Here is an 18692-nt window from a genome sequence, read left to right on the forward strand (position 1 = left end):
TGAGCCCCCCTGGGATGGGGCTGGGACACCTCCCTGACCCACAGGGGGTCAGGGCATGCTCTGACTCTGGCAGTGGGTTTTGGGTTTTTTTAATGTACTATTAAATTTGAATTTTTAGTTTTCCTAGTAAAGAATTGTTATTCCTATTCCCATATTTTTACCTGAAAGCCTTTTAGTTTCAGAATTATAATAATTCAAAGGGAGGGCTCAACACTTTCCCTTTCAGGGGAGGCTCCTGCTTCCCTTAGCCAGCACCTGTCTTTTCAAACCAGGAGAGGGGGAAAACAGTTTGAGTTCATCCAGGACATTTTTGTACAAAACACTGGTGGTGTTGTGGCTGTGACAGAATCATTTGCAGCACCCAAAGGCAAAGTGATGAAACATCATGAAGGGCCTGAAGATTCTCAGTAAGAAATCCAGAAAAACAAAAATCCACATAAAGCACAGAATTATGGGCACCTTTTGAACACCATCAAACCACAAACCCATACCCCCTGCTCCGCAGCATGTGCAGCTTAAACTCCACAGGCAAGACACTGGGACTGAAATAAAGAAATCTGGTCGGCTCTATGTTTCATACAGTTTTGGGGGGAGAAAAAAGGATTTTTTTAACATGACAAATGTATCATCACTGTTAAAGATGTCATAGAAGCAGTTCTGACAATTTGATGAATGCATCACTGTCCTTTCATTCTGAAATTCAGATTAAATCTTAATTTGAAAGCCACTGGAAGCTCCACAGCCATCTCAACTACCAGAAGCTGTTTCCATATGTTTTATTTCTGTTAACAGCAATAAAACTAATTTAAACTAACATCAGGAGACTCATCAGGTTCCACTCCACTGGAGAGGGTCAGCCTGATATTTATGTAAAAAATGTATTGGAAGAAAATTTGGGAGGTTTTAAAATTACTAACAAGTGATGCACATTTTAAGGACTGGTGATAAAACTGTAGCAGAGTCATTACGGAATGATTAAAACCATCCAGAAAAGGCCATTTTTACATATAGACACTGAGTCATTTAGAAGGCACAGCAATACATTCCAACTTGAAAATTAGCTTTACAAGTCCCTCTGTGTTTAATTGTACTTTGCAGGTTCTCAGGGAGGAGGCTGAGTCACGCAGTTCAAGCAGATTTTCCTGGAGTAAAACAAAACAAAGAATTCCTAAAACTTTGCATCCTGCTGGACTCTCTGTGCGGCTGCCTCCTGCAGCTGGTCAGGGTCTGTTTCCCACCAATCCTCCCCCTCCACCAGCACAGAATGAGGCTGACCCTCCACAATTCCATCCTGCTCTAAAGTAAATTAGACAATTACTGTTCCACTTCATCTGATGTGCACCTTTACCAGGAATCAGCCTTTCTGTGAGATCCTCAACTCCACACATTTCCTCCATCTATTACAGACTGGGGGGAAAAGAAATCACATTTTTCTTTTAGTTCAGCTAAATAACTCAGCTGATGTTTTCCCCATAATTAGTATTTCACCTGCCCCCTTTTTTTTATTTCCTTAATTTTAAATTAGCCTTCAGATTTTTACTCTTCCTGGGCCTATTTCATAGCTCCTCCAAGCACACCACGACTTTTTGGCAACAGCCTTGGCACGTCTCAGCTCAGGAGCCATGAAAGCCTCTCCTTTTATGCAGTTTTGTTCCAGCTTCCTTCATCCTTGTTTCTCCTTTAAAAGCACACAACTAGGAAGGAGCAAGTGGAAAGAAACAAAACTCCTAAAGGCGTTGTTTCTGAGCAGGTTTCAGAGGTTTGCTCAGCAGAGCTGCTCCCTGAACCCCTCTGCTCCTCACTCTGCTCAAATCCTCCACTCTGGTGATTTTCAAACACACAGGGAAAAGGAGCATCTGCTACTAAAGCTTGAGACAATCCCTGCAAACTTTGACAGGATATCCTGCACAGACATCTCCATTGTGGCTGTCACCTCACACCACTAAATATCAAAATGCCTTGTAAAACAAATTGCATTTTCTCCTGGAAACATGTGAACAAAGACAGCTAATTAAAGCAGCTCCTCACACTGACAGCTCCACATTGTGTGTGTGCACTGCACCTCAGAATGCAAAGTGTTCAAAGCCATCTCCCCATTTTCACAGATTTAACAAATACCTCAGCCTGGCATTCCCCAAAGGGAAAGCAATGTGAGTTTATTACTGTACAACTGTATTATAAGCAGAAAGAATTTTAAGGGCTTGTACAACAGGATAATTCATTATTTTTTTGTCACAATGAGAAAGCCAAATGAAAGAAATAAAGTCAAGGTGATTTTTGGTTGTTTTAATGTATTATTTGGAATCATATTGCTTTGCTGTGTCAGCCTTGTCTGTGCACAGATTCTGTGTTTTCTGCATTTCACAGCACAATAAAACATCTTGTGGATGCAATTTCCTCGTTACAAGCAGCTATAAAGCCACTGAAAACAAATCCACCAGGGCAATATCCTTTGCAACTGAGCAATAGTGTAAAATTCCAGGGCATCACTTGTATTGGATATTCCATTCCAGCATGACAAACAGCAGCTATTCCAGACCAGTCTCTGGGCCAAGAGCCCGACTGCACTCACCCAGCTGGGAGAGACCAACATCTCTGGCTGCATTTCAGGTTATTTGGAGTGATCCTTTCACATCTTCAGTGTCAAAGACTGAGACTCAACCAATCCTAGCCAACACTTTCATTTACTGCCCACAAACACAAACCCTTCTGACTTCACTCTGTCTGTGCAGTCAACACTGGGACAGGACATTCCATCCCTGCCTTCCACCTGCTCCTGGCTCCTTGCACCCCTTGATTCCATGGAACCACTTGGCTGGCCAGCATTTGCATTTGCTGCTATTTTGCTGATGCCTCTGTGAGCAGGAACAAAGATCTCTCCAGAGATTAAGCACTATTCCCCTGACTGATCATTTCATTTGAGATAATTACATTTCATCTTCATTTGCCAGAAAGAAAGGAAAACAGTGGGAAGCAAATTAACCACAACATAAAGATTCTGCCCAAACATCAACAGAGCTTGGGGAGGTTTTGCCCAAGACAAGACCACAGTGACCAGGATGTTGTGCAGGCAGAAACACAAAAGCATAGCCTCAGTGACAATTCACCTCAGAGAAAATGCAGTTTAAGAGGGGGGATAGAGAATTTACACTGATTGCCTGCTACTGCATCAGTCTGGTTAAAATCAGGCTGCCAGAGAAGTCTGGAGCTGTCTTGGAGCAGCTTGAGCTCACACTGGGTATCACAATTAATTCCCTGAACAGCCTCAGAGCAAGGTGGGAGCAGCACCCAGGCCCAGCCTGGCTGCCCCAGGGCTCTGTAGGGCACAGGGTGCTGGGTCCCTGTAGGATTGATGGGGGTAGGACGGTGGGGATGGATGGAGACGAGAGATCTCTGCAGCCAGGTCAGGAATTTGGGGTTTAGGTTTATTGCACAGGGCCTGGGTGCAGGGCCCTGCTGGGATTTGGGGTTTATTGCAAAGGGCCTGGGTGCAGGGGCCTACTGGGAGCCGCCAAACACAGCTCAGAGCAGGCCTGAGAGAAGAGAGGGGGAGACAGGATGAGAGGGTGAGAGAGTAAAAGGATAAAGAGTGAAAGGCAAGAGGGCAAAGTTCCCGTTCCAATACAATAAATCTTCTTCTGTGTTGAATATTCTGATTCTCACTAACCAATCCAGTACAATATACAAATCCTACAGCATTTACATACAGCCTATAACAATTACTACATTACCATACTGTGTTACGTTTTAAACCCTAAAAACTCCTCTTTGGGCCCCTTCTGCCAAGCTGTAGGGTCTGCTCTGAGCCTTGGGCCTGTCTGCAGGCAGAGGATGTTGTTTCATCAGAAGGGGATTACCTTCAGCTGGTCATGCCATTGTTTTCCAGTTGTTCAGTAACTAAAGTATCTCAAAGCTTGCTTTCATTTCAATCTCACTTATAGTTTCTATATTCTCAAAATCTTTTGCCAGACAATCATATTTATAAGGCTTTCCTGTTTCACCTTCCCCAACAGCTCCCACCAGCACAGCCCAGCCAGTTGGAATGGGCCCCATGGGGCACTGCCAGGTCCCAGAGGGGCACAGGCCTGGGCAGACCCTTCCTGCCAGGTGGGAGAGGCTCTGGCAAACCCTTCCAGCAGTGCCCTGATGGAACACCCAGTGCAGGACAGAGCCTGGCAGGAGCCAGGGCTGGAGTTTGGGTTCCAGGCAGCACCAAAGCAGAGCTGAAGGCACAGGCTTTCAGCTGTGCCTGGGCACTGCCTGAACCCCCCAAACACACTCCGCAAGAGAGGAGCTCCACACACACATCCTTGGAGCAGCCAAATCCCTCAGGAGGCTCAGGGCCACACTAGAGGGATCACTGAGGCTGAAACACAACCACACTGCTGGAAATCCTCATGCCAGGGGCTTTGCTTCAGTTTTCAGCAGCTGACCAGCACTGGTCCTTCCACAGCCTGCCAGCTCATGGCAGCTCTGCTGGGAGCTAAAACCCCAGGGAGAGAATGCAGCGATGCCCACAGGCATCCCAGTGCAGCCTGGGGATCAGATCCAGCTCAGTGGCTGTGCACTGGACAGATTCCACCTCACCCTGCACAGCCTCCAGCCCACGTCCACACCACACTGATCCTGAACTCTGCTGAAGTCAAAAGCACCTCAGAGGATCTTTAATCCCTTCCTACAGACTTCTGACTGTTCTTCAGCTCACCTGCTCCTGGGGATAGTCTGCACACCTGGGGGTAAGAACTGGATTTTAATTCTGCAAGGGAAGGTCCTGTCTTGCCTTTGGGGTTTTACAATAAATAAACACAGTGCCTTAAGATGCAATGTCCTGACAGTCCCAAAACACACTGCAGGAATGATGGTGAAGCCACAGTCAATATCATGGACCTCATTATCACTGATCAATACTCACACTGCTGGAGAAGGCTGCTGCTCAATGGCAATGCTCTCATGAATATGGAACACTTTCAGATTCCAGGATGGAGTTTTCACTTCTCAGTCCTGTTCAGAGCCCTTTTGCAAGCTCTGCAAGCTTGGCTCAGCTACGTGTGCAGAGAGGTAGGAACAAAAACCACCCCGAGTGTAAAACAGCAAGGGAGTAAGATGGAAGTAAAGTATCTGATAATTACATGAAATTCTGCACATTATCTGATCCTTCCAAGTGCAGAATGAGCACTGCAATAATGAGCCAATGAAGCTCTCCCTGTCAGGTGAAGAAGAGGAGACTGCTAAGAAAGCCAGAACCAGCCCACAGATGCTGCCCCAAACGCAGCAGCTGGCACACAGCTCCCAGGAACTTGGATTGGGAGCACCAGGAACTAACCATCAATCTTTTGTAATGATCCAAACTAATCCCTCACTCCCAAATCACACTGGAGACAGAAGCATTCAGTAACTTCTCAAGGGAGAAGTTACTTTACTCAAAACACCAATGGCATGCTAAGCACAAACAATAAAATGCCCACATTAAAAAACAAATCTATTTCTATTTAATGCTTTTAAATAAACTATTTTCTTAGAACAAAGACATCAAGATGATGCACACATACCTGAGGCTTCTTGAGCTGTCACCTTCAGACCTGTAAAGTAAAACACAAATACTTAGGACACAGTTATTTCCAGCATTTATCATTTAAAAGCCATGTACCTTCTCAAGCATGCTCTCCCTCTGTACTTCAGTGAGTGTCTCTAGGGCTTGTTGTACTTTTTCTGCTAATAAGACATTTAGAAAAAAAAAACAAATCCACTCAGGCTTCGAGGAAATCTATTAGAAGTCAAAACCCAGTTAACAGCTGAAGTCAATAACTGCAATATTCAAACAGGTGACACCCTCTGAATCCTCAATAAAGATCTTCCTCAAACATGCACAGAGATTTATTTTCCATCCTTGTTCAAGTGGGAAGCAACACTCTGACACTATTCTAGAGGCAGATTATTTTGTACATTTTAACTTTTGTCTTCATCTCTTCTTCACACTTCAGCTGAAAAGGTCACAGGCAAATAGTCCTGGAATCAAACACTCAGCTTATCAGACACTCAGAAAGGGCCAAGGTTGACAAATAAAGGTAATTTTAAATCATTAAAACCTCATGCTTCTGTGAATTTCAGAAATGTGCAAAAAGGAGGGATAAGATGTCTTAAGCTACAGAGAGGCAGGTTAAAGGTGAGATAATTTCATCCATCAAACATGGAACCAAGCCTCTCCTCTTTCCCCAATATTTTTAAGCAAAGAAACTTAATTCAGGATTATTCACACTGAACAGGATTTCTTCTCCAAGGAGGAATGGGAACATAATATTCAAATTTCAGGACCAAACAAAAATCCAGAAGAAAACATAGAACCATTTGCCCAATTCCTTTCCTCCCTCACTCCCAAAGCTGCCTCCCCAAAGACAAGGGGAGAACAGGTAAGAACCAGTTTTGTTTAATAGACACAACAACTTCAAAGCAGTTTTCCCAATGCAGAAGTCCCACGAGGCTGAGCTCAGCCCTGCACTCCCAGGAGTAATGAAAAAATTAATGAATGTTTAGGTGCCACCTCCCCACACTCAGCTCTCAGCAAATTCCATCTGGCAGAGCACACACCTTATTGGGAAAGATGTTCCTGTAATTGCTTCTGCTTTCAAGTTCCCAAATACAGGAGACAGCAATTAATGGCTTCATTCCCTGCCTCTCCCCTGGGCTGGAATAACAAACTCATCCAGCAGGGAGAACGTGTCCCAGTGCTCAGAGCCTGCCAGTGTCACTGGGTGTCACCAGGCGCCCAAATCCCCAAAGTCCTGCAGCCCATTCTGCTCTCCCTGGAGCCCCAGGATGTTTCCAGTGGGGTGAGGGGGATCTCAAGCTGATCACCTCCCAGCACAGCCCAGAAAACAAGCAATGGGGTGTAGGGGGATACAAGATAAGAAAATAAATGTAGTATAGAAAGTAACCTTACCCCATTAAGGAGTTGCAGCTGAGCCAATTATTAGAGATTGGGAACAGGCCTGATTTTAACAGGTCACACCTGTAGCCAATAAGAGTGTTATAAAAGAGTGGAGTGGTGAGAACTGGAGTTAGTTGGCTGCTGTGAGGAAGAGTCGATGCCTGGACAAGTTGCCTATGAGAAACATCAAGGAGGCACAAAACTCTAGCAATATAGAACCCTGGCAATGTATTGACAACAAAGGGGGCCTACAACCCCCACCACCCCTTCTTTACTTTCAGGTTTCCCAGAAAAGCTAGGAAATTTCTCAGCTGCTAAATTTGCATTTTCAAGGGTAAGACTTACTGGGGTAAATTCTGAAGAGTTGTTCAGAGCTGGTCAATTTTGCTCAGGGAATGAGTAATTGATGAGCAGAGCTGAATGAACACAGAGCTGAAAGAAACCACTGCTTGTAGTCTGAGACAAAGCATTCGATTTTCTTTGAGAGGCAGGACTGGGGATCGATATTTAATGTTTCTGCTCACACAGGAAGCATGTGCTGGGCTCTGGGTTGGCTTTTTTCCTTTTGACCCGCACAAAAGAAATGATACTGGCACAGCTGAGACAAGGAGAAAAGTGAAAAGGCTTCTGGCAGTATCTTGCATTATTTATTTCAAGGTAGACCTTAAAAAAAAAATTTAAAAGCCCACAATATAGAGAATATCTTCTGTGCTGTAGTACTTGGAACAGCACAGATTCCATTTAGAAATCTGAGTTGTATCACTGATGAGATAAATGTCATACAACGGTCTGCAAGATTTCTCCCCTCAGCCCTGGATGGTTTCCAAGATTTCATTTTGAGTAGAACTAAATATTACAATATTACACTCCTATTGAAGTACAAGTTTGCCTTCTTCCTGACCCCAAGAATTTCATTCTCAGTAGGAAATACAGTGAAATACATCCTTTTTGAGATTGTTATAGCCAAGAGAAGCAGAAATTACTTTCCTACCAGTAGTAATTACTGTAATTTCATTGCAGACAGATGCCAGGAGGAACAGGTACCACCATAACAAACCTTGAACCAAAAATAAAATGTAAAGAAAAACAAAACCCCCAGCACCTGAGGTTTACAGAGGGCTGTCAACCCTCTGTAAGTGACCATTAAAATCCTGAATGATTTTTGAGTTTAATTAAGCACTGCCATCACCATCTGTCAGTCCATATCCAAAACATGGATATTTCAGAAACCAGCTCCACTCCCACCACCATAAGGATTTCTCTTTGTCACCACTACCCTCCTATAAAAACCCCATGCAGGAGAACAACAAACCAACTATCTTGGCTTCCAGTTGCTGACTTGGTTGGCAAGTTTCCAACAAACCATCCATGCTGGGAAGTGTCAGCTCCTAAAAACTGGAAGCCATTTACAGGAATAACACAATTTCAAAGAAAACGCTGGGAAAAGCACAGGATGGAAAAGCCCTTCAGACTGGGAATGTGTGAGGTTCCAGGTTCCTCTTCACTGAGGGGACAGGAGGACCTCAGAACCCCAGCAGCAGAGCTCCTTCAGTGGCTTTACCTCATCCCAAAGATTTCTGTTCACACCAGCAGGAAATGTTCAATTCTCATTATTCCCCCAAGAGCCATGATAAACAAGCTGAAAGCCCTGTGGCATCTGATTTGTTGTTTACACCTAAAGCTGCACTTAGAGGGGAACAGCCCAAGGTAAATCTGCTTCCAAAGGCAGCTCCAGGACCAGCTTTCCTCTTGCTCTCTAATGAGCAAGAGGAAAATGATTGCTCTAATGAGAGTAATCATTTTCCACATTAAACACTGCTCAGAACCAAGGTGTGTGATATGGACTGAGATACACAACCACCCCTGCAACAACTCCTAGCTGAGCACATACCAGTGAGTTGTGGCAATGTCCTGTAAAAGAATACAGCAAGTAATTTTAACAGTTTTGAGACTCTGTTTGTCTAGGATTCGTGTTTGGGGGTGCACAATGTGGTACAAAACCAGCCAAAAGCAGAACTGAAACCTTTCTGTAAGAACCCACGAGTGGACAAGGCTTTAAATAGTTGACAGAGCCACCCCTGTGGTAGGAATCCCACTCAAGATCTCACCTCCTTGGAGCTGTCACCTCCATCAGAATAAAAAGAACTGGGGAAAAGCCAAGGCTTCTAACAGCATGTCAAACATGCACTGAATAATCAGACTCCACCTGAAATGCATCTTCTCACAAGCCACAGGAACTGATGCTACTGTGGGAGACTCGGAGTACACAGTGACCACGTATTACAGAGCATTCTAATTCCATTTTTCACAAAAGGAAAAGATTGAACTGAACCTTTACACAGCACTACAAGGATCAATGCATTTGATTAAGCCTTGCTTTGAGCACAGAATGTGCCTCAAAACCAAAACTGCACCCAGCACAGGTTGTTCTTCTGTAGTGTTTGAAATCTTCCAGCATCTGTAATGCAGAGGAACTGATTACCTTCAAGGGAGAGAGCTCCAGAGAGAATTCATTGATGGCCACAGAAATTTTACTCCTGGTATGAGGAGCAGGGAGCAGTGTGGGGTTCCTGCAGGTGAATGTTCTGAGCAGCATTTCAAACCCAGGCAGATGTTGCCAGGAAACCTCCAACCCTGTCTAAAGGCTATTAGAGCTTTCCAGGATTGTTATTTGAGCCTGCTGGGTGTGAATGATGCTCTGTGCCCCTGTGGATCCCAGCAGATGTGCAAAGCTCTGCCAAGGAAAGCAGCACTCTCCTCCCAGGAGTCTGGGAAGAGCAGGCTCAGGAATGGAGTCAGGCTGGAATAAAACCTCCCAGCTCAGCCACTGTCCTACCCTCACAACTGTGGCTGCATTTCTGTGCACAGAGAAAAGCAAGGCTCAACTTCCCAAGGATATTTCCTGGGAATTGCAGCGAGGAACCTCAGAGAATAAAAAAACCATTCTTATCTCATTTGCTACTCCTGTTGTTCTGAGCATGTGGCATGTGCTGGAAGATTATTTACCGGAAGGGATGGCTTGGTTGGATTCTGGGGATGGTGTTTTGATTCATTGACCAGCTGGATCCATGTGTGTGTGTTGGGACTGTTGGCTGACAGCCACGAGTTTTCAGCAGTTAGTTAGAAGTATGATATAGTACAGTATATTATCTCTCTAATATAGTTGTAATGTAATATAGAATAGTTTTAATAAAGAGCGTATTCAGCATTCCAAAGCCTTGGAGTCAGATGCCAATCATTCCCAGAGTTGGGCTCACCTGATTTGACAATATTACACCCCTGCTTAAAGAGTCTGGATGAGCACCAGAGCACTGCCAGCAATGTATAAACTGGGAGTTGATTTGGAAGGGACTTTAAAGCCCATCTGCTGTGTGCAGGGACAGCTCCCAGCAGAGCAGGCTGCTCCAGGGCTGTGCCAGCCAGCCCACACCCCACAGACACAGGCAGGGGAGATTCTCTGTAGGAGCATCAGGGGGTCAGGACGGATGGACAGAGACAGAGATCTCTGGTGCCAGGTTGTGGAATTTGGGGTTTATTGCACAGGGCCTGGGTGCAGGGCCCTGCTGGGATTTGGGGTTTATTGCACAGGGCCTGGGTGCAGGGCCCTGCTGGGATTTGGGGTTTATTGCACAGGGCCTGGGTGCAGGGCCCTGCTGGGATTTGGGGTTTATTGCACAGGGCCTGGGTGCAGGGCCCTGCTGGGACTTGGGGTTTATTGCACAGGGCCTGGGTGCAGGGCCCTGCTGGGATTTGGGGTTTATTGCAAAGGGCCTGGGTGCAGGGCCCTGCTGGGACTTGGGGTTTATTGCACAGGGCCTGGGTGCAGGGCCCTGCTGGGATTTGGGGTTTATTGCAAAGGGCCTGGGTGCAGGGCCCTGCTGGGATTTGGGGTTTATTGCACAGGGCCTGGGTGCAGGGCCCTGCTGGGATTTGGGGTTTATTGCACAGGGCCTGGGTGCAGGGCCCTGCTGGGATTTGGGGTTTATTGCAAAGGGCCTGGGTGCAGGGCCCTGCTGGGATTTGGGGTTTATTGCACAGGGCCTGGGGGCAGGGCCCTGCTGGGATTTGGGGTTTATTGCAAAGGGCCTGGGTGCAGGGCCCTGCTGGGAGCTGCAGCCACAGCTCAGAGCAGGCCCGAGAGAAGAGAGGGGGAGAGAGGGTGAGAGGGTGAGAGAGTAAAAGGGCAAGAGAGCAAAGTTCCCGTTCCAATACAATAAATCTTCTTCTGTGTTGAATATTCTGATTCTCACTAACCAATCCAGTACGATATACAAATCCTACAGCATTTCCATACAGCCTATAAGAATCATTACATTCCCATACTGTGTTACATTTTAAACCCTAAAAACTCCTCTTTGGCCCCTTCTGCCAAGCTGTAGGGTCTGCTCTGACCCTTGGGCCTGTCTGCAAGCAGAGGGGATTGTTCCATCAAAAGGGGATCACCTTCAGCTGGCCATGCCATTGTTTTCCAGTTGTTCAGTAACTGAGGGATCTCAAAGTTTGCTTTCATTTCAATCTTGCTTATAGTTTCCATATTCTCAAAATCTTTTGCCAGACAATCATATTTATAAGGCTTTCCTGTTTCATCTTCCCCAAAAATTTTCCTTCCCAAGAACTGTGGCCAGCAAGGCCCTGTGTGTTGGGTGGAGTCAAAACATTCTACTGGGCTGAAGACTTGAAAGAAGTGTGGTAAAAAACCTAGGAAGAACTGCCCAGTCAGTAGCATTTTAACAAGGTGACTGTCAGGATGAGAAAAACGATGAATTTCACCACTAATTAGGTCCCTTCAGCAAGATTCAGTCATTATGCACAACAGGGTGAACACCTCTTCATCAACACAATTAAACAAACTCACCACAGCCTCCCACAAAATTCCAACTAAGCTATGATAGTACCAACCTCATACTAAGGTCTCAGGACTTTTGGTAACTTCAAGATACAAAAAACCTGTCCCTCTGGTCTTATTCCGTGTTTTTAAACACTGGCTGGATGTCATGATGAATGCATCAAAAGCCTTCTGGTTCATTTGTCTCACTGTTCCACACACTTCAGCTCACTGGGCACCAGTCCACTGCTCCCACCCTCAAAAACCCCATAAATACATTCTGAGTGCAGAGAGCAGTTTAGATGTCATTTCCCACCAACAAGCTGAAAAAGAAGTTTCCATCAAGCCCCAAACAGATTTAAAAGTCACATCACCAGTACATCCAAGCTAAATTTGGGCTGCTGCTTGGCCCATGATCTTGTGGCAGCTCGAGCATGAAAGGACAGCACCTCCCACATGGATGGCATCATGCAGAGAGTTAATGTGAGCTAAACCTGTGAATCACCCACTGCAGAATCCAAGGGCACTTATGTAAGGAGCATTTGCAGGCACCATTTTGAACAAGAGGTCCCCTGGCAGAGGGGATGTGCCCAGTTCCTGCTGTGTGCTATGGATAACCACAGGTACTGCTGGAAGGGCTCCCCCAAAACCCAACAATTCCCAGAAGCTCTGCTGGGCTGGGGTGGAGGGTGCTCTGAGCTCTGGGTTACAGCACAACACAAGACTGACTGCTTAAAATGAACCTGTTTGCTAAATTGACTGGATTTTAGACCTACAACCACCAATTAACCATGTTCAATGAGACAGCACAGTATTTCACCCAGAACATCGTTAATCACATTCTTTTTGTCCTTATTTTCTCCAACTCCCATTAAAGAAATGAACTTTTTAGCCATCTTAAGTGACAGTTAATATTGCATGTGCCCTTTTTTTAACACAGATGTGCTGTGTGCAGATTGTGTGCACTCCTATTTCTGCAGAGCACCTCCAGCCCAGCAGAATCCCCATCCCAGCTCTGGGAATGCACTAATCATGTGGCAGTGACCACAAAAAGTGACCACAAAAGCTCTTCAGTCCTTACAAAGCTGTTACACAGGTGAAAAAATAGCCTTTTTTTTTTTTCTTTTTTTTTTTTTGTTTGATTTTTACCTTTTAAAGTGAATTCTAACTGTAATCCTGGCCAGGAACACTGAAAAGAGCCACAGATCCCATTTCTGTCGTGTTTGGGCCCAGCAGATACATCCCAGCCCACGAGAGGCAGCAGCCCCTTATCTCCCACAGATAACTCACTGCATTCTCCACTCCAGCCTGGCCATCTGGGCACAATCCTGGGCTCCAGGGAGCTTGGCCTGGATGACCTCCAGGGGTCCCTTCCAACTCGAGCCATCCTGTGATGCTGTGATAAATACCATGGAAATGCAGCTCTTGGCATATGGGCTCCATAACAAGCTTGTTATATCCATTCCTGGACTGCTTTCAGCCACTGCTGTCCAAGAAATGTCCCTTCCAAACTCTCAGAGATCTCTGAGGAGGCATTTGCAGGAGCCCAGCCCGATGTCCCTGCCCAGCCCCTGCCATATGCTCCGAGTGGAGCAGAGCCCTGCCCGCCTCACCTGCAGCCAGCAGGGGTTTGCAGTAACCTGGGCTCTCCTGGTGCCTGGAAATGGTTTGGAGGAAGAGCCAAGCAGGCAGTGCTGGTGCTGCCAACCTGGTGCTCCCCACTGGGACCATCTGTGAGCTCAGCAGGGCAGAGCAGCTCCCCAGCAGGACAGGGGCAGCCTGGAGCTGCCTCCCAGAGCAGAGCAGCCCCACAAACTGCTGAGCACACGGGAAATTTGGGATGCTGTGCCTGAGCACAGAGTGCTGCTGGCCCTGTGAGCAGGGCAGGGATGTGCCATTGCACACCCAAAGCTGCTGTGCTCTGAACACAGACAGGCTGGGACACATTCGGGTTCTGCCCAGAGTGTTGGGTGTCTGTCATTATAGTACACAAAAAACACAAGCGCACACCGCTGTTCTCAAGGTGAAAGAAAAAGGGGAGTTTATTTTCTGATTCCAACATTTATAGATTCCCAAAAGTGGCAGTGGATTGGAGGGTGACAGTGCCACCTCTCCAATGACACTGGTCAAACCAACAGTCCATCAACTTTCTCCTCCTCCATAAAGAAATGCAAAACAATGAGTTATTCACAGAAAGTGTGTGAGAAAGTTCACTACAAGAATGTCAACATCAGAAGGCTTAGAAAATCTTAAAAAACCAGGGTGACAGGAGTCCCCTCTGGAAGGTGGAGCAGAGCCAGCAGCTGCTCTGCCCCGAGGGGCCTGGCACACATTGTCACCAATTCTGCCCTGCTCTGCCCTCAGCACAGCCCCTCCAGGTGCACAGAAAATGGGATTGTGATCACTGGGATTCCATTCCACTGGGATGGAAACACAGCCAAGCAGAACACACAGGAGGAAGCTTTGCTGCCCTCCTGCAGCAGATGGGGACTTTGGGGAGTGGAGGGTCTGGGGGATGAAGGGCTCCAGTCTCGGGTTGCTGTTGTTAATTGCTGCCCCGAGATGTGCAGGGTGTCTCTGTTTCAGCCTGCGCATCCGAAGAACGAGTCAGAGCTCTTCACTTTTTGGTCTTGAGGTTGTTTATTAATTCTTATCTATAAAATTTTATTTCTGTCCAGCCAAGATCTGCTCAGCAGGGCAGCCACAGGCACTCTGTGTTGTCCTTTTATACTACAAACTACGTATAACATATTTACACTTAATTCCCAATACCCATAACCTATATTAGACAGTGCACTTCTATTCTAAACCAGTCCTAAAGTGTCAACATCACTGCAGAAAATGAAGAACAAGAAGAAGGAGAAGAAAAAGAAGAAGAAGAAGGACTAGATGCACCCTGATTCCTCCATCTTGTCCCCAAAACCCTCATACCAAAAATCCTAAAATCTACATTTTCACCCAGTGATCATTTTGTTATTAGACTATTCAAACCTGTGTGACTTTCACGTCCTCATACAAAGCTGGTAACTTGCTCCAGGGGTCAAAATCAAATCCCCAGGTGGTCTGGGTTGTGTGGCAGGGTCTCTGAGCCCCCCGACGAGGTTCTCAGCAACTCTGGACATCCAAGGGGATGTGCTGAGTTCTGACACTCCAGGACAGCCCATCCCTGCAGCCTGTGCCTCTCTCAGCTCCTCTCATCCATCCCTGCAGCCTGTGCCTCTCTCAGCTCCTGTCTCACCCATCCCTGTGCCTCTCTCAGCCCCTGTCTCACGAGATGAAGCCATTAGGCTGCACAGAGCAGCCAATTGATGATCTCAGTAAGAGCACTGCCAAAGGGCCATATGGAAGGGAAGAAAATATTTCGCTTCGACAAGCGAGGGGTGATCTTAAAGTCAGCACCAGAATGAGGACCTGAATCTCAAGTGGTAAAATATGAAAAAAAAATATCCTTGGTTTATGAGCTCTGAAAAGCATTTTACCTCTTTTCCTTGCTCCATCTCTCCTTCAATTGTTTATAATTTGGAACAGCTTTTAAGAAAAAAAATTCAGAAAACTGAATTTTTGAACTGAAAGGCTGCCTCCACTCTGCTTGAGAAATACCTCATTCTTACTCCATTTATCATTTTACAAGTGAGTCAATTCCTTATTTTCCCCTGCAGCTGAAAGTTTCCAATCCAGTTATTTCTGCAGCTTTGACCTGCAGCCTTGTCTGTCCCTACCCCAGCTCAGGGAAGAGCAACTTCCCAACCCAAATTCCTTTAAATGAACCTTTCCAGCTCAGTTCATTCACTGAGGTGTGGAGTGGCTTTCTAACAGCTGAGGGAGAGAGCTGCAGTTTAACCCCACAGGTACTGAGGAGCTGCACAGGAAATTTTTCATATCTTGCTGCACATCAGAAATCTCTCCCCACATTCCTTCACCACTTATTTTCTGCAGAAGGACAAGGCAGGATTAAGCAGCATTAGCCTGTGGCAATCACCTGTACTGAATGTGGAATATCGAATACAGAAGGCATTATTTCATCTTCAATTAAGGGGGAGCAGAAGTGGAAAGCCACAGCACAGGATTATTTCAGATCTCTTTCCATTTCCAGGTAAGGCTTTACAAAGAAAGAAAAATCTCTCTTAAAATGGGGTTTAAACAAGCAGCTCATCCTTTTATCTGACATTCAGAAAAAGTCAGGCTTTTCAACAATCCTGGCTCCAATTATGGTCCCTTTTAGAGATCCTTCCAACAGCAGCTAAATGGTTCTCAGACTATGAAGATACTCACAGCAGAACACTTTGTCATCAATTCAGCCTCTCAACACGCAATCATCAGCCATAAACATTTAGAAAATTATCGAATCAAGTTTCATCTTTCATTTGTATCGAGTGCTTCTATGTTCCTTAATAAAATCCTCTGCCTGCAGAGGGTTTTTGTCAAAATGTGCTGTGGATACAGGCAGGATCAGAGAGCGAAAGGCCAAGAGCCTCCAACAAGAACGAGACATTTTCTGCACATGAAATTTATGTCCTTAATCCTCAGGCTTGGAGACCATTCAAGCTCTCCCCTGATCTTTCATACAAGACAAGATCTATGTTTATTCCATGAGGAGAAGGAACAAACAGTGACACTGATGGGGACAGCTGCCATCAACCCTGCACCCCAGGAATTCATTCACTGACCCAACAGTAATTACAAAATCCAGCCCTGGAAACCGCCCTATGCAATTTCAGCTGAGGCACTGTATGGATGAAATTTTCAGGGTAAACTACACCCAGGTCCTGTTTCCAGGGGCACCAGCTCCTTAAATTCCACACACATATTTTTGAGAAGTCTGAGTGATTTGCCATTAAAACAGCAAAGATATTTTCTAGAAAAAATTGATGGTGCTTCTAGAGAGCAACCTAAATGGAACACAAAGATGTACGAAAAGGGCTAAAGCCTCAACAAAGTCACCCTCTGGACTGACCTCACTGCCTGCACTGGCAGGGCTCAGGATGGTGCCTGTGATGGTGTTCACAGGGGTTCTTGGATGAGGGAAGATATGAGGATCTGACTCCATGTTTCAGAGGGCTGATTTATTATTTTATGGTATATATTACATTAAAACTATACTAAAGAATAAAAGAAAAAGTTTCATCAGAATGCTGGCTAGGAATAGAATCAGAAAGAATGATAACAAAGGTTTGTGGCTCGGCTCTCTGTCCAAGCCAGGTGATTGTGATTGGCCATTAATTACAAACATCCAACATGGGCCAATCCCAGATGCACCTGTTGCATTCCACAGCAGCAGATAACCATTGTTTACATTTTGTTCCTGAGGCCTCCCAGCTTCTCAGGAGGAAAATCCTAAGGAAAGGATTTTCCATAAAAGATGTCTGCGACAGGTGCCAAACATGAAGAGAACCAGAAACACTTGGAGTCCTAAGCCTGTCCTTGGACTGGCTGTGCCCTGCCGTGGGAAGGGCCCTGTCACCACTCAGGACAGGAGCTGCAGGGCCCCACAGATATTCCCGGTACATCACACAACCCCAGAATGGTTTGGGTGAGACTGGATTTTAAATCCCCTCCAGTGCCACCCGTGCCATGGCAGGGACACCTCCCACTGTCCCAGGCTGCTCCAAGCCCCAGTGTCCAGCCTGGCCCTGGGCACTGCCAGGGATCCAGGGGCAGCCACAGCTGCTCTGGGCACCCTGTGCCAGGGCCTGCCCACCCTCACAGGGAACAATCCCTTCCTAAAGGATGTTTAAGTCCAATCCCTTTGATGACTGTGTTCATCTGCCCCTGCAGCCAACCTGAGCCCCTTGGGAACTCCAAATGCCACAGGAGCTCTGCTGCCTTTGATGTAATTCTTGCCTCCAATTAAGACTAAATTAGAAAACCTGAAAAGATTAAGACAAAACCAAGTGTGTGTTCTACTGCTATAACTCACCAGACAGACTGCATAAAGAATGGGATTTAAGTCTTCAACTTGTTTTATTTCAACTCTCAGTTAAATCTGTAGAAACACTGTAATTTGTAACTATTAAGTCTGCATGCAGAAGCTACAAAAACACCCAGACAATGCCATAGTCAGGATTCTTGGCTTCTCTCTGGATGCCTGGAGGCTTCAGTTTCAATTATAATGGCTGTACTTACAGCTAATGGTTTTCTTGCTATTAGTCAGCTTCCATCTGTCCCACAACCTGCAGTGGTAACTGGCACAGCCACCCCCATATAAAATGTCCTTCCTCTGAGAATCTGGAGGTTACAGGTTTTTGAAATTATCTTGGCACTGAATGGAGCAACACAGCCCAGTTCTTCACTTCTGAAAATGCCTTAGAAGGGTTTTGGAGGTTTTTTTTTTTTTTTTGCTTTGATTTTTGGGATTTGTTTCAGTCAGGTTTTTTGATTACTTTTTAAGGGGCTGAGTGGGGAGAGGCAGTGTTTAACATGGTTTGTGAGGTGGCTTTGCTGCTTTCTTAAAATCAGTCCTCAAACACAACCTTCAGCACCATCCCAACTTTCAGGGAGAGTTTTAACCACTAATCCATTCAGCTTTTAGAAGCTTTACTTCAAATACCTTTTTTATCCCCCATAAGTGTTACTCAAACATTACCTGAGAGATCCCTGCACAATCAGCTCTACCTGGTTTTCCCCTCAGTTCACAGTTTGGTGTTTTCAATTGCCTCTTGACATTGCCACATCTTATTTTTGTCCTTTAGGTCAAAGCACTCTCCAGCAGCTCACACTGACCTGGACACAACTAATGAGTCTTCAGAGGTTTTGCTGTTGAATGAGAGTTTTTGGTGTTTTATTGTTTGTTTGGGGGTTTTTTTTGTGTCACTGTTCACAGTAACATATTTCACTCTTGCTTTTTGGTGGCATAACCACCTTGAGTGAAAGCAGATCCTGTCCATCTCCACTGGCCCCTGGCAAGAAAACATTTCACAGTTCTGGACCTCTGAGCTGAGTTCT

The 18692-nt window shown here is 45.8% G+C and overlaps 1 protein-coding gene across 7 annotated transcripts in view; it reads right to left on the reverse strand.

Moving 5' to 3' along the window:
* IQSEC1 (IQ motif and Sec7 domain ArfGEF 1) overlaps positions 1-18692 on the reverse strand; it is a 302794-nt gene that overhangs the window by 238171 nt on the left and 45931 nt on the right. For all 7 annotated transcript variants that reach the window (XM_063164350.1, XM_063164352.1, XM_063164353.1 and 4 more), the window contains exon 2: positions 5550-5579. In XM_063164350.1, the coding sequence (XP_063020420.1) occupies positions 5550-5579 (30 nt within the window). The remainder of the gene's footprint in view (positions 1-5549; positions 5580-18692) is intronic.

Source organism: Melospiza melodia, chromosome 10 (genome assembly GCF_035770615.1).
Source record: "Melospiza melodia melodia isolate bMelMel2 chromosome 10, bMelMel2.pri, whole genome shotgun sequence".
NCBI lineage: Eukaryota > Metazoa > Chordata > Aves > Passeriformes > Passerellidae > Melospiza > Melospiza melodia.